Consider the following 22,116-nt stretch of genomic DNA (forward strand, 5'->3'; position numbering starts at 1 on the left):
TTTGAAGGGTTGAATATCTTAAACATCTCGACAAGACAGGGGGACACAGAACAATGAGCTAATGGACTTAGAAAGAAGGAGCTGATTTGAATATGTGCACTGAACCTTATGCACCCCCATGTATCATGTGACCTGTCCCATCTCAAATAGGAAGCCTGCGGGAGACAACCATTCCTCAAAAGATGCACTCAGCTCATTAGTAAACCATTACAGTGGCAGAGTAATTACAATGCATTTTGTTGTCTTCTCTTCCCCGGAGAATAAACCACCCTCAGCCATTAAGAAGCAGCTTTTTGTTCAAAGAATCAAAAGCCAGTTGAGAGATTCAAATGGAGAAAGATGCTCTGCTCTTGAAAGGAAATTGCTTTAGGATAGCTTGCATGACAAACTAACTCTGAAATATTTTCCGCCAGTCTTGGCTATCACTTCAACCAGCTCGAGTACTCAGAGGATGTCACGGTTGAGAAGCAAAGATCAATGCTGCACAATGTTTAACTAAATCAGTTGAGCCTTTGTACACCAGACAAACAAAATGCCAAAGCTCTGAACTCTCTTAGCAACACTGTCATTTCATTGTGTTTCCTTACTATTCGCTTGACAACTTGTTAAGTGACCCAGGTTGAGGTGTGCATGACGGAGGCAGTTGGTTAAAAATGCACGAGCCGTCCTTTTGTTCAGCTGTCACCAACTGATGACGAGGAAGTAAAACACACCTAGCACTTTAGAGGAGAAAAGTCAGGGAGAGTCGGGCAAAGAAGAACCTCTGAAGACTCAACGATCGAGCGTGTAGATCGAAGCTCCACAGAAAACACATCTGCTCTCGGGAAGTCTATTGAACTGATAACAGAATTTCACTGCCATATTCAGCCTTGCCTGTCATTTCTGGATGGGTGGCTGGAAACTGACCTTTTCAATCTCAGCTTGCCGAGCGAGCACTAAAAATTTCGCTTAAGAAGAAGCACGCAATGGCTTTGGTTCGGATGTCTTAACTCTCCAGAAAGTTCTGTTTTACTCTTCAGGTGACCACTAAGGGCCCCACACCACTCTACATCTGCTTGAGTGATGCTCTCTTGCTGACAAGTCTGTCTGAATAATGAATGAAGTTCTGCAGCAAAGTAGATGTGCCTCCTTCCCCTTGCTGCTGACCTCTCACCTTTTAAATGTCAGTGTGGGTGAAGCCCTCCACAGCCACGGCCGCACTGATGTGTGAAGAATATACAGGAAGTCAGATAAGGCATTGTATTGAAAATAAAGCACAGTTTTTGAAGGTCTGTCAAACAGAGATAGCACATAGTGGGCATATGTGTATGTGTGTGTGTGGATGTGTAGCATACTGTGTTGGCAGCTAGCTTGTGTGATAAGCTAATGTAGCGTATGAGATCACCTCTTTCCTTGGAAACCGCCACTGAAAGGTTTCAGAAGGTTACTGTTGTCCTGAAAGCATGTACGCCAAATTGTAATAGCAAGACAAGAGCCATCTTTACACCGTTAAAACAAGTTGATATGTTCACTACTTGTCACTCTACCTGCACACACTGCAATGCCAGCATCTGACCAAAGCACAAATGCACACCAACACTGCTATGCACACCAAAAGCTGAGATTAACAAAATTATTTAAAATTTCAAAATAATACCAAATTTGTCTTCACAATTACACTAATGGGCTCCTCAGGCACAATTTTAACCCTGCATGATTATTTTTTCCCCCCAAATTACGGTAAAATGAACAAACGGTTACCGACTTACACACCCAGCAGTCACAGGTGAAGTCATGTTTCTTTCCATCTGATGAATTTCAGTTCAATATTCACTCTCCTCTTAGGTCTGCATTCACGATCCATCAACTCTTGAGGGAAACATCTGGCTCTTTAGCTGCTAAATGCATTAGGCTCATGAGCTATTTGCTGAGTGTTTGTTTGTGAGCTATGCCGTGCAAAGTCAGAGGATTCTATAGAGCTTTCTCGCTTAAAAACAGCCGATTGTTGCTGCTGTTGTCGATGCTAATGAGAGTGATGAGAATCCGCTCAGGCACTTACTGGCATTTATGAACCTGTCACATAATCATCTAATGCACTGTTAGTATAAAGACACTGATTAGAGCGGCATCAAGAATATGTCACTTAGAGTATGACACTGACTTCTAATGAAAGAGAGCTTCCACTTGAACATATCAACAGTTTACGACATATAGAGAAAACCTTTGTGCCACCTCCAGTTTTGGTGTTTTCTGTGCTATACCTTCAATAAGAAAACCCCCAAGCTCTTCCCCCAACCCATAATCTCACATAACCCTTTTCTAATCCACGTTGGTCAATTTGAGGATGTTTAAATATACATGAAAATATTTATTTTCCTTCAAAATGTTATTTTTATAGGTCAGCTTTTTTTTTTTTTTAATGTATCTGCTCTATAATAAATTTGTGATCCAACATGCGGCCACACAGGGGAAATAAAGTATATATAGCCAGTTCGTGCATTAGGTCATTTGTGTTGTCACATAATTAGTCAAACATGAAAGAGGTCCAGAAGGAGAAGACAGTTGCTGGCAGGCACATTTATTGGCCTGTCCATACTGGTAACACGGCACCTCCATCAATGAGGGAAGTCATTTATATTTATATACCAACAGGAACTGAACCCTTCCTTTGAAATAATCTGCACTGGTAATTTCTGAGGAAATAGAAGAGACATGCGTAGGTTAAACTTCATTACCTATACATGAACAGTATATTTCTTGAAGCTCCCACTGGCAGCAGTTTTCAGAAGGAGCTTTAGCTAAACTTTATTCCTTATGCGAGGTGGAAATTGTGGTTGCAACATAAGTCTTTGAAGTCGCTGATAAATCATTTAGGCTTAAAAGATAAGATGCATAACGGAAGACACTCTGACCACTCCACAAACAACCTAATCCTCATCCTTGCAGCTCACAGAGGGCCAGATCTCCTCTATAGATTGGCAGTCACTCTGAAGGGACACTTCCAAAACTGAATTCCCATTTCACGTGTTTCCGCACGCTGATCAAACAGCATCAAAGGCATGTTTTAGATCAATAATGCTAATGTCTCTCTCAGTGCAGAGCACAGCTTCGTTATGGTCTGACTGGTTGCCATTGCATAAGGGGGATTTCATTCGAGTGAAGGCAAAAAATTAAGATGAAGGTAAAGAGAAAGGATGTTGGCACTTTGTTCATCCAAAAAAAAAAAGTGGGTTAACTTTTACCTCTGTGGCTAAAACCAGTGTCAGCAATCATTGTCTAGTGGTCTATGCAGATTAGAGGCAGAAGATGAAGTTGAAAAAGCATTTTCCATGACGATAGCAATTATTTATATCCATTTAGGTAAATAAAACAAAAATATTTTTAGAGTCCTTTGTACCTTTAATTAGAATTTGTAGAATAATGAGTGCTTACATGCTGATTAGGTTACTTGGATTTGAATAATGAGAGGAGGGAATACAATGGAGGAAAACAGAAACAGGCAGAGAACATGATAAGAGAGCAATGATGTGAAGGAGAAACAGAGGATCTCAGTTTCTCTCTGTCGATCTGCCAAACAGTCCTTGTGACTCTGTGTTAGCCCACTTGGCAATATACGGCCCTGCAATCAGTCTGGCAGCTGGGAAACTGTGTGCCACTGATTTATAGCTATTCAAAGCTCACCTAAGCACAACGGAAGACTTGCTGTCACCCAGCAACAACCCTGGAAAACAACTCATAAAACGCACCTTGTTGGATAGACCCAAGCAAACACAAAGGCAGTAGAGAGAGAGAAAGAGAGACAAACAGAGACAGAGGAAACTCTCTGTCCCATTACTCAGACTCGCAGCTGAAAATAACAACAGAGACCATAAAATTATAGCGAGTGTTTTGTCACATCTCCTCTGATTCCCCTGCACTCTTTGTGGCGCACCACTGGAGATAACATGAGCGACTGCAGGTCCTAATGCAGAGCGATCAGGAGGCAGTGGTCCCTGGCAAGTCACACATCTCAGACCCTCTCAAATGGCTGGTCAGGGTGTGTCCTCACTCAACCCAGCTTGCCTTACATTTTAATGTCTTTGCCATTGATTTCCTTCCATTCTTACAAAATGTCGTCTGCTAGGCCATACGGGACAAACAGGCTGCAGGTAACAGAGCACAGCGGATCACTCCACCCTGACACCGCTCACAGCCAAGGACGGGAACACACACTGATCTCAGACTTCACGAGCAAGAAAGCAAAGTGCTTACAGTGAAGTCAATCGGGCATATCTGATGTGTGCGGTAAGAAGTGAAGTTAACTGCCTCTGGTCATGGCTGTCTGTAGCTCACTGAGAGGAGAAGTTTCCGTGCAATTAGTTCAAATAGCCTCTGCAGAGGCAAAAGAAAAAGTGTCAGCTTTTATAGCTCAGTATCCTGTTCTGGTCCAAAGCTCCAGTGGGTACAGACAGCATTGCAAGGCTTTTAGGAGACAGGAATTTATCTCCCTAGAGAGTACAAATATCAAAACAAATCTGTATAGTGAAGACTTTACCAGTCAAAAGGGCGGCACGGTGGAGCAGCGGTCAGTACTGCTGCTGCACAGTAAGTAGGTTGTGGATTTGAACTTGCCGTGGGGAGCTTTCATGTTTTCCCTGCGCTGGGATTGCAATTGGTGATTGTAAACTGGCTGTAGGGTTGAGTGTGAGCATGCATGGATGCCTGTCTCTTCCTGTTCGACCCACTGCAGGATAGTGGGTCCAGCTAATGGATGGATGTGTGAGTCAACGTTATTGCTTTATCTATGAAACTTAACAGGACCTCGAAAATCAAAACTGGATCCTGTTCAGTTTGTAGGAAATCAGTACAGTGAATCAATTTGCCGTTAAGTTGTGATGTAAAACTTATTCTCTACAGTGCAGTCAAAATCTACAGCATGTCTGAGCTCAACAACATCAAATTAACACATGCGTTGATCTTTTAGAATTTTGACAACTTATACAAATTAAATTGAGTTAGGGGGATTAATTTTTCCTCTACAATCCAAGGAATTCTTATTTCTGACTTTTTCAATGATTGGCAGCATAAACACAAATGATTACAAGTGATGAAAATCAAGTTCTTGTCAACTAAGTAGGATTTCTACATCACGTAAAATGAATATTTTAAGTGTCGTATATTTGATTACCATAATTATTGATGCATTTTTTGTGGGCAAATTTAATTTTAAAGTTACTCCACTATAAAGTTAAAATGGGAGGGGACTTGAAATCCTGACGTCAAGGTAAAGAAAAATTTATATTAAGCCAATTTTATTGACTTACCTTCACTTGAATTTACTTTAAAATCAACTATCCATTAAGCTGATGGAATTAACCACATAATAATGTCATTAAAACAAATCCGTAACGTTTGCAAGCAGTAAATTAGAATTTTTATTACAGTCATCCATTTAATTAAGTCCCTTGGAATACTTTTTAGAGTGTAGTTGACTTTGCAGTATGAATTTGTGGCACATTAAAGTGTTTTTTCAGTGTCTTACAGCAGTTTTGTTGCAGATGGGTTGAAACAAAATTAAGGTACTTAAAGTGTTCTAATCTAATTCACACTAGTTAGTACTGACCCAAGTGAAATAAAAATCTAATTTCATTTTCATTACTGCCTTGATTATGTGAAGCCAGCGAGGTGAACCCTGAGACAAACTCCATGTCTCAAGATAATTTCTGGAAATGTATGGTGGCATCACTGATAATAAACTGACTGAATCGAGTTTCAGAGTTCATAGCAACATCCGAATGCTGAACCTCCGGGAATGTCATTTATTGGCTGACATGATCCCTCTGAGGCTGATCTGCACCTTTGGGATAACCAAGCAACAGATGCATGCTGGGATATGCTGTATTGCATAGGCTGGTCTAATTCACTACTTCTTACCCTTTCATAGCACTGACCCACTCTACTGAGAGAATGACGACATCAGCATTCAGTACACACTGTCCAACAGGAGCTTATCTTTTATTGATGAAATGATTACCTGCAACTTTTCTCCCTGTTTGGGGCAGAGTCATGAGTGTTGGTACGAAACTCCTCAATAACACTCCCGATCAGGAAGACAGACAATCAAGTCCTGCATGCATTGTGTCCTTCACTGCTCTGATATGAAAAATGAATTGTCTGAGAGAGAGGGCTGGTGCCTGTATGTATTCTGGGGGAGGGTGCTACTCCAAAAGGCTGGGGATGAAGACATCTGGAGCTATAGATTCTGGATCACACCTTCTCTCTCAAGCGTTATTAATGTGCAATAAAAATTTTATCAGCACTGAAAAATAAATGAAGCAGAATCTGGCAATTTCACTGATGCAACTCTTCAATTAAGCTTCAGAAACAAGACTGCATTTAATGGCGGCCATTTAACCTCAATTTGACATTTTTACTGTTCTCTGTCTTGTGTGGAAAACTAAACTGTGGGGAAATGACCCTATTTGTCAACCAACATCCGCCTCCCTCCCCCCTCCTTCAGTCAGAAGTTTCTGGGTTTGTAACTGTACAAACTGTACCAACTGTGCAACATGTATAGCTCTAACATCTTTAGCTGAGGATAAGAGCGTGCATGCTAGTAAGACTACTGGAGAGGAACATAAACTGTGCTCCTATTTCTGACGTGAGTGGATTGTGTAAATAGATTCAAGCTGAATGGCACAGCCAGAACTGACATGGGTCAGTGCTACAATGTACAGTAATGAATAGCAAGATCCCATGGGTGCTTCGTGAGGTGGAAATTGTGCTCTTTAAGATGTTTTTGAAACTGATGTATGATCTTTTTTTTTTAAATATTGCACAAATGCAAAATGAAGCAGATTGTTCATTAATGATTGTGCCATGGACCATGTCTTTAGCCTATTACGAATCTGCAATGTAAACATTGTTATGTAATAAAACTATTAGTATCTGGTCATGCTCCTGATCTTTATTCAATAATTCCTAGTCACCAGAGCTCAGTGAGCCGCAGCAGAGCTGAGTAAATATCCGGATTCAAACCTGTATTTGCAACAATGCAGTCTCACTGCAATCAAGTTTATTTTTAAAGGAGACCACAGAGGATAATCAAACACAGATTACAGCTAGTAATTAAAAAATCTGAAATAATCTTAAAAGATATAATATCACATCATAAAATAATCTACTTAGACACCCTGTGTAATTAGTTTCCATTCACAAGATACATAATACTGTGAAGTGCTTCCTCTGTGTCCACAAACCATGGATGCAATAAATTGCGATAAATTACACAATATGGTGCAAAAGTCAAGGAAAGACATGCTAGTGAGTGAGTGAGTTAGTTAGTTAGTTAGTTAGTCATCTTCAAATAATATAAATGCAAGTACAACTTATTTGCGTCAAATCAAATGCAAATTGTGCAATGCTTCTCTTCATTTCAAAGCTACATATATCCTCTATCTTTCTCTTTTTTTTGATTTATGTATGTTTAAATTTAAAGCATGAGCTAACCCCTTTCACATTCCTAGTTTTTGATTATTTAGGCTAAGATAAACTTTGTAACTGTTGTGCGTTTGCAGAACAACCATAGAAACAGAACCAAACTTTAGTCTAATTAAAAGCAATGACTTCATCAGTAATGCCTAAAGAACACCAAGAGCATATTATTATCATCTGCTAACAGATTGCTGGTGTGTGAGATGGTGTCAGGGGCAACACAAAGACTATGATGTTATTAATAATGTAAATAACTGGCAATAACAGAGGAGTATGAGCTTTTTCATTTCAAAGGGTTGATTTAATATCACCAGCAGCCACATTCTGTAATAAAGTTGAGATAAAGAGCCCCCAATCCAAGACAATCCAATTTATTGCATTAAAATTAAAGGGCATATTAAAAGCCTGTTTACAGAGTTTAAAATTACTTTAATAGTGCAGCAGCTGATATTATGGCCCGATAAAGTGGCAGTGGCAACAAAAATTGAATTGTGTGGGGGTGGTCTTCCAGGGCTTTGATATCAGATTGCATTATATCCAGCTAAGTGTGTGCACAAAACAGGCAACAAAATCACATCATTGATCACCTGTAAAAACCAAGCAAGGCTCTTCATTGTCAATACAATTTGAAATGATGAATGAGGTAAAAGTCAACTTTTGCTTGTTAATCGAACATGCTGGTTCCTACGGCATAAAACTCATGACAGGCCTGAGCTGTGCCATGATGAAGCATGTCTTAAAGCTATGTGACTGAATAATTAGGAAATATAATTAAGAGCTTCAGTAATTCAAGGTCAAAGATGGAGCAGGGTCTTTGAATAGACGAGCTCCATAAATTATGCACAAGGCCCCTGCTCAAGGAGGTGTTTGAAATTTCTCTGAGTAATGATTTGACCAGGATCTCTTTTGTTTCTGGAATACTTGTCAAGTTATTCCACAGAGGAGGTCTCCCCATGTCTTCCTAATATATTTCAGTCATCTGTGACTGGGATACACATGGAAAAGTTTGTATTTTTCCCTTTACTCTCTCTGGTAATTCACATGACTAAACGTGGTGTAATTCTTAAGGGCACACAATCCCCAAACAGTTGCTCTGGTTAAATGCAATTAACATTTTAAGTGACTATTGACCCAGTCGCATCTTTAGCAAGTTGGTTCACTTAAAATTGCTGTTACATGACAACATTCATCGATCCAGCAAAGTGAAGTTCTCTTGTTCCTGGACTGTGAGCTATGAGGCTGTTAATGAGCTGGATGATTGAATACTGGACTGGAAATGAGGCAGGGGCAGCTAATGAAGCCAGGAAGGCCGACTGGGGAGAGGAGGGCGTACATACAGGGCTAAAAATACATATTTTGCTTATGAAGGTGTTTTTTTTTTTTTTTGCAAAGCTGAGATGAATTAAACAGTCAATGATGAGACTCTGTGTTTTCTTTGTTGCTATTGCAAAACAAACATTCAATAATTACCCCAAGAGACTCGCCTGCTGACAACACTGGCTCTGCAAGTATCTGAAACCTATTAAAGGAGACAATGAAGGCTGTCATGTTTTCATCTAAAAGCGCACCAAGAAAAATGGGCTTTAATTGAATCACCAGATAAAGTGCATTTTCCTCACCTAGTTGATTTTAGATGATACTGATTAAAGAGAACCAGCGAGATTAGTTTACAAAGTAGCACTATTCAGTACAGACTGATGAATAAGCAAAACTTTGGAGACACTTTTGAAGTTCACCTCTGAGTACAACAACATCCTCCTCTCAATCCATCGCTCATTCTTCCTCCCTTCTGTACTCCAGCTGCTGGAAGTGACAGATTAAAAGCACTGGTTCAGGTTAAAAGCAAGTCAGACATCAGATCAAGGAGCCCTCACTGAGAGATTTCTGCTAGCCTCTGGATGTTAAACTGGATTTCTCATCATGCTCTTGCTCTCTCTCTCTCTGTTGTTGTTGTTGTTTTTGTCTCCAACTATTTTCTAAATTTAAACTCCACTCATCAGGATCCAAAAATGAAGAAATCATTATTTCGAAACTTCAGAAATAGAGGCCTGCATGCTGGCTGTGTACCAACCACCTCTTAGGTTACCTTCACTCTCTCTGGTCCTTGCAGGAAATATGGCACCAGTGAAAATCAGGAGCTTGGATTTTACCTTAGCAGCAAATGAAGAGCTGGGCTTCTCCAAGAGGTCCCAGAGTTTCTTCCTCTTCTCGGAACAACACGTGGTAGTAAACTCCTCTCCTTCCCTTTCCCTCATGTTCTCGGCCTCTCTTTTGAGCTCCTCGTTCATCTGCTCCTTCTTCTGGTGGTACCTGGCCTGGCAGCAGGACTCCAGGTAGATCTCATCGATGCCCCAGAAGTCCAGCTCTTGGCTGAAGGAAAGGGCGCACATCTCCTCCATCATGTGCAGCTTTCCGGTGCGGTAGAAGTTGAGGATGGATGTGAAGGCTCCGGGGTGTCTGTCGAAGAAGTACTCGTTGTTATCCAGGCTGTAGTCGTCACAAATCTCCATGATGGAGTCGTGGGTGTTGCAGTCCCTCAGCTTGCCCAGCCGGGTGCGGGGCAGCCGGTCCAGCGTCCTCCACAGGACCTCGTGGAGCAGCCCGCCAACGTTGAGCCTCACCCGGCGAGAGTGCGTCTTGCTCCGGATAATGTCCATGGTGTCTGGTGGCAGAGTGGTGGCCAACCGGGAGCCGGCTTTGATCATCTTCTCTCAAGTCACTCGGTCACTTGAAGGTGCTGGATGGTAGATTAAGAAGACATTGTCCTGTGGGTGACCACATCAGGGCCCCTCTTCGCCTCTTGTGCCTAAAATATAGAAGAAGAAAGAAAGAAAATATAAAGGGATTGATTGAGGCGCAGCTGAACGGGCTCTCCCGGTGTCCTACAGCAGCAATGTCAGGTGGTTTATCCACTCATCAGAGCACCGAATAGATATTTTAATCAGCTTTAAGAGGCACAGCCGCTTTTCTTGCTGACACGGGGTGCAGGGGAGGGGGGCTGGAGTTCCGGGGACGAGTAGAAAGTCCACCGGAGAGCGCTGTCCGGTGCTGATACGCCCGACTGTCGCCCCGAGTACCAGCGGACTGTCGCTGTCCGTGGAGTCCGGTGCTGAAAGCGCCTCGGCCGGGGCGGGACAGCGATCAAACCCGCGCTTCAAAGGCAGAGCGGTTATGTCAGTGTGTTCCCCAGAGTGGTACTAAGCTGCACTAATACTGACACCGATTATCAACTTTGATTAACACTGTACCATCATCCTCTCTGGAGACTGTCCTCACAAGTTTATGGTTGTGTCACAGCGTTTACGCATGTTTACATGATTCATTTTCTCAACTGTGCCGACGTGCAAAGTTCATTTTTTTGAGGAGCTTTGCAACAGAACTGAATATTTAGTTAAATGAAATGCCACTAATAAACATTTTAACGGAGGCCAGATTCTCCAAACGCACACACAGGACATCACATCTCCAAAGCTCATAACAATGCAGCCTAGAGCTACAATAAAAGAGTCCAAACACAGGGAAGAAATAAATCTGATACATACTTGTCTTCCTTATATCCCGATTCGTCTCATGGACCCATATCAGCAACATTTCAGGAGTAAATGCGTTTAAACTTGTCCAGCCCGTCCAGGTCTCCAGCGCTCTGCTGGGAGCGGATGGAGGCATCATGAGCTGCGCACCGACATGGTGAAGATCAGAACTGGGCTGCACACACACCAAATATGTCCAGTCCGCCCTGTGCACCACTTCCTCAAGCAGATCAACAAGTAGACTCCGGAGAGTAGCCGGGCATACACTCGATGTGTCTCCTGTACCTGCTCGGAGTGTGTCTTTGTGTGTGTGTGTGTATGTGTGTGCGCGCTGCTGGCCGGCGCCTCTGACTGTGAACGGGATCCTGCAGGGGCTGATTTCACTCAGGCTCCTCCAGCAGCGCAGCCAGTGTGAAGTTAACCCTCAGAGAGCCGGAACTCAGTGCAGCTGCACCATGTCTGTTTGTGCATATTAAAGCCCAGAAACAGAGATAGAGGAGCTAGGATTTTTGTGTCAGAAGTGGAGAAAAGATGGCAAAGTAAGGGACTAAACTGTGATGCATTTACTAGGTTTGCACGTCAAACCCAGTACAAAACATTCCAGGTGGATTGCTCAGTTCAAAACATTCTAAGAAGGTTCTGCAGAGTCTTAGTATTAGTAAATTTGTTTTGTCCTGGGGGTCAAAATTGACCCCCAGGATATATATATATATATATATATATATATATATATATATATATATATATATATATATATATATACACACACACACACACACACACACATATATATATATATATATATAGTACTCTGTACATATATATATATAAGAAATGTTTCAAAAAAATAAATGTTAAAAATGCTTCTTTAAGAACATTCACAAAAATCAACCAAAATCCAGCAAATTTCGCAAAAAAAATTGCCAACACCACTGGATTTTGGTTCATTTTTTGTGAATGTTTTTAAGGAAAATATAACTTTTACTGATATATATGGAATCACTTCAGATATCTTTAGGATTTTTTTAGAAGAGTTTTACTCATTTTTTGAAAATATTTACAAGATTTTTTTTCCAAATTTGGGGGATTTTTTAAATAAAATTTTAAGGAAAACTTTTAAGGAATTATTGGATTTTTCTTCCTGAAAGTTTTGCAAATTTTCAGAAATTTGGGAAATTGTTTTGTTGATTTTTAGGATTTTTTTTCAGACAAGGAAACAATATTTTTTCGTGCCAGTAAATGAGAACAACGGGAGAGTTAAATATTCCCCAGATCTTGCACTGAGATTTTATAGAGGGACATCCCATAATGTCTTACCTCAACAACACCATCAGAGTACTACAAAATGTGTTAATATATCATTTTAGAGGAAAGTTTTGTAAGAAATGTTCTGTCATAAGTAAGCTTCAATAACATCCTGGAACTGTTTCTGATTGACAGATTTTGCCTTTATCATCTATTTCCCAGAAACCATCTTTCAACCTTCTCTGAATATTGCAGTTGCGTCTTCCCGCTAAAAACGTAAATAAATAAATTGCTTTAGGTAATGGTAAAGCCAAAGTTTTGGGAACATCTCTGCTAGCTGGGATGTTCCTCAAGGAACAGGAGATAAATGCACAGACAACGGCACTACAAATGGCAGACATGCAGAAAATCCCCCAGGAATAGTCCAGTGATTCCTGAATGCTTTCTAAATGTTAAGACACAAAATCTGATTTGAAAGAATTGTGCTCAGCAGTATATCTTAGCGCTGACACAGACAACAATGCAGGCAGTCAAATTTAGAGAAGTTACTCATTAATCCACACAAAAGGACTGAGCACTTAAAAGACACAACTGAACTCAGATCCAAGACCCTTTAGGCTTGTGGAGTCTGACTTAATCCACGATTTGTCCAAACTCTGAAACCTATTTGCACCTTTTTAAGTGACAGAAGTGAAAACATGAGCAAGTTCTTTATCGCTCCTTCAAAACCTACTCAGCAATTCCTTATAATCTGTGATCTGTGATAGATCCTCTGTGTGATCAGCTGCTTCCCAAATGATAAATCAATCTAAACTTCCCACTCTGATTCACTCTGCAAACAGTAGGCATGTGTCAGTGTGATGGATGTGTGAGCAGCTCTGTTGATAGTACAGACAGTACCCTCATTACACCTGTGTTCTGTGTTTCAAATAAAGGACACTTACAGTTTTACAAATGCCTAACAAAAAGTGTAAAACGATAGTGTCGGTTGCAGCAAGAGCATGTGGCTAATGAACTGATCCCTGCACCTGAAAACTGTAAAGAAGTTTGACAATACAAGGTTTTACACAAAGTATAATTTATATTTAATGATAAATAGAAAAATAATTACATAAGTATAAAACACAAAATTCCAAATGGAATATTGACACTATAAACAAAGTTCTTCTGTTGAAATGTGCATGAAATTCTGCAGGTTTTGCTTGTTCCCCTAGTGTGCATTTCTAGGTTTATATCGGATGAACAAATCTCCCTCAGGTTGTAGCATCCCAAATCCATAACGGCTGGCATTTATCTCTGGCATCTGAGCATTTGGGTCACACAGCTCCAAATCGTAGCTAGTCAACACCATGTAAACAAACCTGAAGAGTAAACACAGACGAAACACAGAATTAGGACATTCAAGCAGAAATTTAAAGTGCCAAACTCCACCGTGGAGCTTTCTGACGTCCAACTCTGAAGTCATCTGTCGAAATAAATTTAGGGCACTCACTGTCTGATGGTATTGATGGCAAACTGCTTTCCCACACAGCCATTGGTCCCTGCGCCCCATGGCATGGTGTAATATTTCAGCCGCCTCCCTGCTTTATAAAAATCCTTCTTCACCGATCCATCCTCATTCAAGAAGCGATCGTACTTGTATTTCTGAAAAGGAAGCACAATTTTTGCACCTTAAGTATTTGATGCAAGCAATCAGAAAAAAAAAAACCCTCAAATACAAAAAAATGGAAAGCCTGTTTGTTTGTGCAATAACTGGTGGACAGATTTTATTTTACAGCAGCCTTGCAATGTCCTTCCCACTCCTATTAGCTTTGTTTCTGTTCCCGTGCTCTGCTAATCCCTCAGTGGCCCACTAATCTGGATTTCACCTCTTGCTGGGAAGTACAGGGTCAGCTTTGGGCAGGCATTGATTCCAACTTACATAAACAACTACACATGCTAATTACACTTAAGTCTACCTCCACCAAGTCCCTAAGACAATTATTACTATTCCAGTTGGCGGGACAGGAAGGTTTTGATAGAGTGGAGAGTTTGGAGAGCGGTTAGATTTAACAAGAGGAGGCGACAAACCTGTGGCTCCTGGTAAATCTCTGGGTCCATTTGGGGGCTGACGAAGGGGAACAAACACACTCTGTCTCCTTTTCTTAGCCGATACTCCTGGCCATCAGCCATGTGAAGAGTCTTTTCCTGCACCACCTCTCTGGTGATGAAGGGGGCAGCGGTGAGTCTCAGCGTCTCCTCCAAGGCACTATCTGAGAGGGGCAGGAAGAAATGGAGGTTGAAAAAGAGCAGCAACATTTCTGTTTACAGATATTTTTGCAGTATTAGTCTACTTTAACAGCTTTTTGCAAGTAATCTGGTGGATTTCTTCAAGTCTGGATGCTAAGCCATTTTGGATTTATACTGTATGCATATAATACTCCTTATTTCTGGATTTATCCACTATATATATACATAATGTCTGTTTTTCCAGGTTTCATTCTATAGACAGTGTCTGTGGTATCATGCAAAAAGCCAAATCCAGACTTTTATTTGTCTGCAACCAATAAAGGCGCCTCTGTTTACACAGTCTGGGATAAAGCCCTCACCAAACACTGGGGTGCTCATGGGTCTGTCCATGAGAGGAGTCTCTGAGGTTTCCATCTGCGAGATCTGGCTAAATTCCCTCTTTACCGCCATCAGAGCTTCAGGATTTGTCAACAAGTAGCCCAACAGCCAAAACGCAGCAGGACCAACATTACCCTGGAAACAAACAAAGACTTGCATGAGGATGATGATAAGGTCTCTTGCTCTGGCGTTGCGTAGAGACAGCACAGGTGGTTATTTGGTAACAGCAAATAAAAACATCACACGACATCCACAGCACTTGTATCCACCTTCTGTTAGAGTCATAATGAGGCACCATTTCCAATTAAATTTCAAAAGCCTAATGACTTTTTAGTGCTGGCTAGATGAGAAAGGACGGCTTCCTTTCATGTGTCGGGGATGAGAAGGGCAGTGCTCTGGATTGTTTCACTACTGGCAAAGCACAAAGCAGTTAATGGTTTACTTAAAAAGGAAAGCCATTGGAAACCTGAGGTCCCCTGCCATCTGCCTGCATCCAAGGGCAGGACGTTGAAGCTCTTTAGTTTTATGGCAAACCACAGTGCTATTTACCAAGAGTGGAGGCATAAAATACGGCACACCGTGGAAACATTATATAGCGAATAAATTAACACAACATTGCATCTTAGGTTGCTGCAAATATGCTACAAAGACTAGTTAATGATCACTTTACTGAACATAAAAGCTGCTGATGAGAGAACTTGTGTGTCTAATAAAAGATGTGTTAGGACATATTTTATGTTTGTTTAAACTTAATAGACTTTTGGCTGATTATAACACTGTTTGTCATTACTGCGTCAGATGTCGAGCTAATCCCCAGTACGTCTTGCAAATTTTAGAAAGTTTGAGGGTCACTTGATAATTTGGCAAATGGAGTGATGACTCAAAACTTGTAATTAAATGTACATAAATGAAAGTGACAAGTGCAAAAAAAAAAGGATGAGTGAGTAGTCTTTAGTTTCAGGCAAGTAAATATCTGATTAACAGCTTTGAGGCAAAAAAAATGCTTCTAGGAGGGCTGAAGGCAAAAACTATGAGTCAGAACCACATCCAGGTATTTGTGAGTAACACTTATATCAGATCTGCTCCAAAAAGATCAAAACTATTAAAGCAGATATGAAAATAAACATTAATTTCTTTGAGATAAAAAGAGATGCAGGCATGTAAACACTGCTCCATAAACATCCATTACTGAAAGGATTTTTACTGACATTTTCATACAAAGATTCTTCAAGAGAAATGGTTTAACCTGCGTACTTGTAGTGACAGACAAAACACAATAAAGTTGCAATTTCTTTCATTCTTACACAAAAATACAGCTGTCAAAATTAGCTTTTTGAAATCCAACGCTACTGAACAGTACTCTCAATGCCGTGCTGTGCAGTTCTGTCTTATATTCCTGAATTCCTCTCATGACTCGGCTAATCAGAGGCAGACAGTGAAAGCAGAAGAGAGCAGCTCCCTCGTGTGCCAAAAAGGAGTACTGCACTTCTGCATTTCTATTTCGGTCTCACCGAATTAAACTTTCCTTGGAGACTCGTCGTGACACAGAAACGATCTCACAGATACACAGACAAAGTTCATCTGACTAACCAAGCGTCTTGACTAATCTCTAGATGTGATCACCAACTGAAGCTTTTGTTTTGCACACACTGAAACGCCTTTTCTTTGTTGTCTGACTCACCTGTGAGGCCCAGAGTTGCATCAGTACGGCCCTTCTCTGCGTCTCCTCGTCGGTTCCCTCCTCTTGCAAGAGTCGCCGGTAGTCGTGGAGCCAAGGGCTTGACCCCGAGTCCTCAGTCAGACCTGCCGGAGCCAAAAGCTCCCAGAGTCTCTTCCGGACACTCAGCGCCGTTTTCTTCTCCTCTGTCACACACAGATAAACATCACAAAGTCAGCGAGTGAGTCATAAACTGAGCACAAACAGCTGAAAAACCGTGAATTAAATGCTTGATACTTAAGGAGATGCTACTGCAGAGAGAGTTGAGGAGTAGTATTACAGTTATGACATGCACGACTGGAGGAACATAATAAGATTGTAACCCACTGTCTTTATGAGTTGTATGGGCGGAGCAGATGAGATTATAAACAATGACATAGTATACAGAGAGAGACGAGGCCTCGGGAAAATAAGGTGTGTGTTGTGACATGAAATGAGCAAGTCAGATCACAGTCTGTAGAGGCCTGTAGTGGTGAGCTGTGAATCCATCAAGCATTTGAAAACACTAACTCCTAGACGCTATGTAAGCAACTGAGTAAGTGCACGTCATCATAGCAACCACTAAACAAATGAAGGGAGTTGAATTGCTGATGTCAAAGGCCGTTAACAAAGACTCAGTGACAGATGTAAACAGTGATGACGATAACGCCAAACAACACCTTCTCCTGACTCATGGAGCTTTGTGTCATCTCAACAGAGTTAAATGCTCCTGAGGTTAGAGAAAGTTTTGAGACACTTTACAGCCGACAGGTGCTGCCTGCATCTGTACCTGCTTTTAATGTGCCCCTTGCCATTTTGGTTAAGAGGCCATCAAACTTCTTGTACTCCTCGTAGACGCTCGATGGATCAGTGCTGTTGTTGTTCTGCTCCCCTCCAAACAGCGTCAGGTACCCCGCCCTGCACAGAAAGGAGAGATACAAAGTGTGGGAGTGAGCCAGACTATCCAGTTGATGAATGACGATCATTTTTGCTATGATGGAAAGATAATCAGGTCACTCAGTTCTTCTGTTCAAAAGCACACAATTTCAATTGGTAGTTTTCCAGACACACCTACGTACAGCATCTCTGAATGCAGGACGTCACAGTAAATAACACCACGTATACCATTCCACATTCGAGATAAATGCCACGGCTCACTCTCTCCTTCCTTTACCAATGATACTTGTCTTAAAAGACTATGTTTCGATGCACATCCGCTCTTCCAAAATGGTGACCTCAAGCATCGTTGTGGTCGAGTGAAGTCGTCACCCTACATTTTTCTGGCTGCGTTTACAAACAGCCCACCACAGGACTGACGTGTGTGTAAACTGTTTAGCTGAAGGCTTCTGACATGATCACATGCTGCTTTTGACATAGCTGAGTGCATCTGGTGTGTGGGAGGACGGGGCCTTTCCTTACTTAAAGAGTAAACTGTAAGAGAAGTCGAACAGTCCCTCCTCTTTCCAGTCTTTCTGGTTCTGAGGCATGTCGGCGTTCAGCAGGGATTGCAGGTGTCTGCACATGGTGCTATTAAGAGTCGCCAAATTCATTCCGAGGAAGTGCCTAAGGACAGAGAAGGGTTGATGGGGGTGAGGGAGGAAAAGGTCAACTGTAGCACCAGCAAAGGAAATTTAGCAAATTACATGATGCTGATTGACAGCGTAAAATAAACCCAGCAATTACTAAGTGACATGCTACTTTAACTGTGTGTTGACTTGGGTTACTGAGCAAGTTAGCAGATTTCTGGATAACTGGTTACACGATGCGCAACAAAAGGAGCGGCAAGCTGCATAATTCTGATACAATCTTAAGCTGGTTGCATGCCCAAACATTAACCTTTTGAACATGAAATAAAAATAGATTCTGTCGAGGTTTCCCCTCCTTCCTGTAAGATACTGTGTACCAACATCCCTCTGGAATATATGTCTGCTTTCTCTCAGTTCTGCACCATTATTGCAAACTGTGTAGATAACAAACAAGCAATAACAAAGATAGAACCCCTGAAAATAGCTTTCCAAAAATGGGAAAGGTGTTCTACAGGAATATCCGCAACGGTACTTAACATGAAACCTGACTGGGTGAATTCCCATAAACATTTTCTCTTCCACATAAATATGTGAAATGAAAATGAAAATAAGTCACATGTGGTTTGAGTTGGGAGTTTGAAGTAATACCTTTTCATCAATGCTTTTGCGTCGTCAGGCTGGTGATGTGGGAGATGCAGGTTGAAGATCCTCTCCATGAGCACCTGTGCATAGCGAGTAAAGTCCAGAGAATCCGAGTCATTGATGACTGCGTCGTAAGAGTGCGGATCCAGAAGCACCGTCACATAGCGGCCAGCAGCACGTACCTGTAGATCAATAGTTAAAAACAGAAAATGTATGAAAAACATATTCCAGATACTGAGCAAATGATCTTAAAACATTTATGACTGTTTACTGTTCAATAAAATGCACTCAAAACAACAAAAAAAGCACTAAATGTGTGTAATAACTTACATCACAGAAAATTGATGACAATAATTACTTTGTTCTTTATCTCATATCTAAATTATTTTGAAGTTGTTTGGCAAATTACACAGTTTTCTTACACGTCTGAGGGATTTCAGTATCCCTTAAACCTTCTGAATGAACACAAAATTTGAAGAGCTTGGAAAATGAGCAATAAGCAATGCTTAGTTTGTGACAGAATAACTGAAAATTGTAGTGTTTTCTGATGCAATTGTATGTCGTGTGATTGTATCTGAAACATGCCGTTACATCAACATATTCTAAAATACATATAACATGCACTCTATACAAGGATAGTGAAGAGGCAGTAATACATCTTATACGACAGAAACAAGCAGAAAGTCCCTCATAAATCTGGTTAAAATTCACTTCCCTATCAGACTTTTTTCAGACACATGTTCTTTTCTCATGTTCCTCCAAATTTTACATGAAAAGCTTTCAGTATCACCAACGAGGAAACTGCATTCAAAAGACACAAAAACTGTATTCTTGAAATTCAAAACAATATTTTGACAAAACAAATTCACTTTAATGTCTCTTGTAAATGTTTATGAATTTGTTTTTTCACAGAGCTTTGACGCTAACATGGGAGCAAAGTGATTAAAGTGCTAGAAAAACAAGCATTTAAGCATCTACAGAAGTAAAACGGTTTCTTAAGACTTCAGTCATCTTCAACTCACAGTGAAAATGTTGCCATGTTTTTGCTTCATTCGATTTAGGAACTTAGCAGCATCTTTCCCAAACTCAAGTGCATGGCCTAACCACGGGATCAGTCCTCTGTCTAGAGGTGGCTCACTGTTGGATCTAAAGGAAAAAGAAAAATGAACAGAAATGAATAGAAGAACGTTTTTCTACTGTTCGACACTTTATCCTCCTGATATAAGAACATTAAAGGCTGAAGCGATACTAAATGTCCTGTCATGGACAGTGAACACAATGACTCATATGCAGGCTTTTAATTCTCTGCCAAATATTTTTCTTATCTTTTGGATAAGTTCTCCAATCATCAGAACAATCTGTGTTAGGACAGCTAAACTTTGATCGTTGGTTCGCTGTTATACTGTAGAAGGAAAGGTAACAATAACAGAGATTAGTTCTAAAATTACCATTGCGTCACAGATACATCATAACAAAACAGAAACATAAAATTTTCAGGGACTTCTATTTTCAACCATGTGGTCTAACTGCATTCTTTGTATTGAAGTACACTGTAAAAAATAAAATTAAACATCTCTAACTTCACTGATATTTTCCTTATATTTTCAGACTGTTTTCCAAAATTTCTGAAATACTTAAAAATATCAAGAAGCTTACAAAATAGCAAAATAGTCAATTTACATGTCTAATGTAAAATAACACTGAAAGCCTTGAACTGTAAATCACCAAGAAAATGTTTATATTTCTGAAAATAGACTTACATTTAGATATGTTCAGATACATTTGCAATGAGATAAATACATGATTGGTATTTCACTAATATTTTAAAGATTAAACCGTTAAAATTCAAGTTAAATATATTTCTGAAGTTAGAAACACAGCGATAATTAACAGAAAAAGCAGTGACGGTTCTTTAAAGTTACATATGCTGTGTCAAATGAGAAATATTCTAAATAATTACTCAGGTTTTAGAAAAAATGTAGAATGAAAGTTTTCAACAGTGTATATTATGTATCTATAAAAATAATAATATAGCACATTTGTTTTTACAGAAAACCTTTACACATAAAAATGACCAAAATATCATTAAATAAGGACTTTTTATTATTATTATTTTGGGCTCATCAGCTGCTGAAATATTTTTTTTCTTTGCAGGGTAGAGACAACCCACTGAAGTAACAAATAAATGCCATTATTTGAGTGCGTAATAACGCGTGGTGAGTCCCTAATTAGCGCCACAGTTTGTTTTTAACCACATAAGGTCACGTTAGAATGCAAAGTAAACACACAGATATTACAGGAACATAGCTGACAGCAGCACATGAAGGTAAGACTAAAGATAAATGGACGTACCTGCTTCTGTGTGTGAGGATGAAGGACAGCAGAACCAGTAGCAGCAGAAGGATGGTGTACATCATCTCGTGTGTTCAGCTCTCAGCTCCGCAGAGTCTCTGGAGTCCTGTCAGCCTCCACATATATACTTACGCGTGTTCGCGCCCATTGCGTCACCTTGTCGCCGCACAGTCATGAGAGCGGCTCATTGTTGATATAAAACTTCCATGCGGTCTGTGCACACGACGTCATCCTCAAAACAATGACTAAACTCTGACCCACTGACTGATCGACGCGAAGACTTGAAGCAATTCAGGTTTAATTCCCACTGACGCAGGTTTTACCAAATTTTTAACCACCCGTAGTCTATTTTAGTCTATTTACAATTTATACCTTTAAAATTTGTATGCCACGTTAAAAAGCGAGCAAAGCTGAATTTATTCTCCATTCCTGTTCAATTAACCGAAAATCGCAACAGGTGTGAAGATTGGAAAAAAAAAAACACCTGCGCAGACTTTGAAAACTGTGGATTATAAGAAGTCTTTGCTTAATAAGACACTAAGGAACAAGCATTATTCTCCCATTTGTTGAATGTGCTTCAATCCTTGTATCAAGATCAAGTTCACACTTATACTCAACACAGCAGAGGTTAATGTTTCCTGACAACTTTTAAAAATATTTTTTTTCATTAGTCATGACAAGAACCTATGCTGTATTTTTCCTGTTTGTTTGGGGAATATCCCTTTTGTGTGACATAATAAAAGGAAGTATTCTCCTGCCTGCCACGGTTCACGTACACTGAAAAATTACGGTCACTCTTTGAGTCACTTACATATACACTAATACTTCCTTTTGGCTCCACGTGTACACACTTGTTGCATGCTCAGATCAGCACGTCAAATATGAAGAAGCGGAGGGAAAGGCATCCTTAACCCATCCGTAAACACGGAACAAAAGATGAAAAGGCATAAAAACAAATCTCCTGCTTCTCCCTCCAACATTCCTCCAAATCTATAAACACATTTTTCACTCTGCTCCGGATTAGTCTGAGACAAAATGCTACGTATGATGTAAAGAATGTTTCTAT

At 40.4% G+C, this 22,116-nt stretch overlaps 2 protein-coding genes across 2 annotated transcripts in view; both read right to left on the reverse strand.

Moving 5' to 3' along the window:
* Nucleotides 1-11,375, reverse strand: part of LOC110957247 (potassium voltage-gated channel subfamily B member 1) — a 42,354-nt gene extending 30,979 nt beyond the window's left edge. Inside the window, exons 1-2 of the mRNA XM_022203168.2 lie at nt 10,995-11,375; nt 9,603-10,258 (exon numbers count right to left, since the gene is read on the reverse strand). Of these exons, the coding sequence (XP_022058860.1) occupies nt 9,603-10,157 (555 nt within the window). The 5' untranslated portion in view covers nt 10,158-10,258; nt 10,995-11,375. The remainder of the gene's footprint in view (nt 1-9,602; nt 10,259-10,994) is intronic.
* Nucleotides 11,376-13,288: 1,913 nt separating this feature from the next.
* Nucleotides 13,289-22,015, reverse strand: LOC110957249 (prostacyclin synthase). The gene is made up of 10 exons (XM_022203170.2): nt 21,051-22,015; nt 19,721-19,844; nt 18,705-18,880; nt 17,950-18,093; nt 17,321-17,448; nt 16,516-16,697; nt 14,816-14,969; nt 14,298-14,479; nt 13,720-13,871; nt 13,289-13,588 (listed from the first exon to the last, which is right to left on the reverse strand). The coding sequence occupies exons 1-10, from the start codon at nt 21,113-21,115 to the stop codon at nt 13,438-13,440; spliced, it is 1,458 nt and encodes a 485-aa protein (XP_022058862.2). The 5' UTR covers nt 21,116-22,015; the 3' UTR covers nt 13,289-13,437.
* Between the last annotated feature and the right edge of the window lie 101 nt (nt 22,016-22,116).

The sequence above is a fragment of the Acanthochromis polyacanthus genome, chromosome 5 (genome assembly GCF_021347895.1).
Source record: "Acanthochromis polyacanthus isolate Apoly-LR-REF ecotype Palm Island chromosome 5, KAUST_Apoly_ChrSc, whole genome shotgun sequence".
Lineage (NCBI taxonomy): Eukaryota > Metazoa > Chordata > Actinopteri > Pomacentridae > Acanthochromis > Acanthochromis polyacanthus.

Excerpts from the sequence above, each read along its gene's own strand:
- LOC110957249 (XM_022203170.2), bottom strand. The coding sequence starts at position 21,115 with ATGATGTACACCATCCTTCTGCTGCTACTGGTTCTGCTGTCCTTCATC. Across the intron at positions 14,970-16,515 it reads TGCAACTCTGGGCCTCACAG|GGTAATGTTGGTCCTGCTGC; the intron begins GTGAGTCAGACA and ends GTTTGTTTCCAG. Across the intron at positions 13,589-13,719 it reads GCCATCAATACCATCAGACA|GTTTGTTTACATGGTGTTGA; the intron begins GTGAGTGCCCTA and ends TTTACTCTTCAG.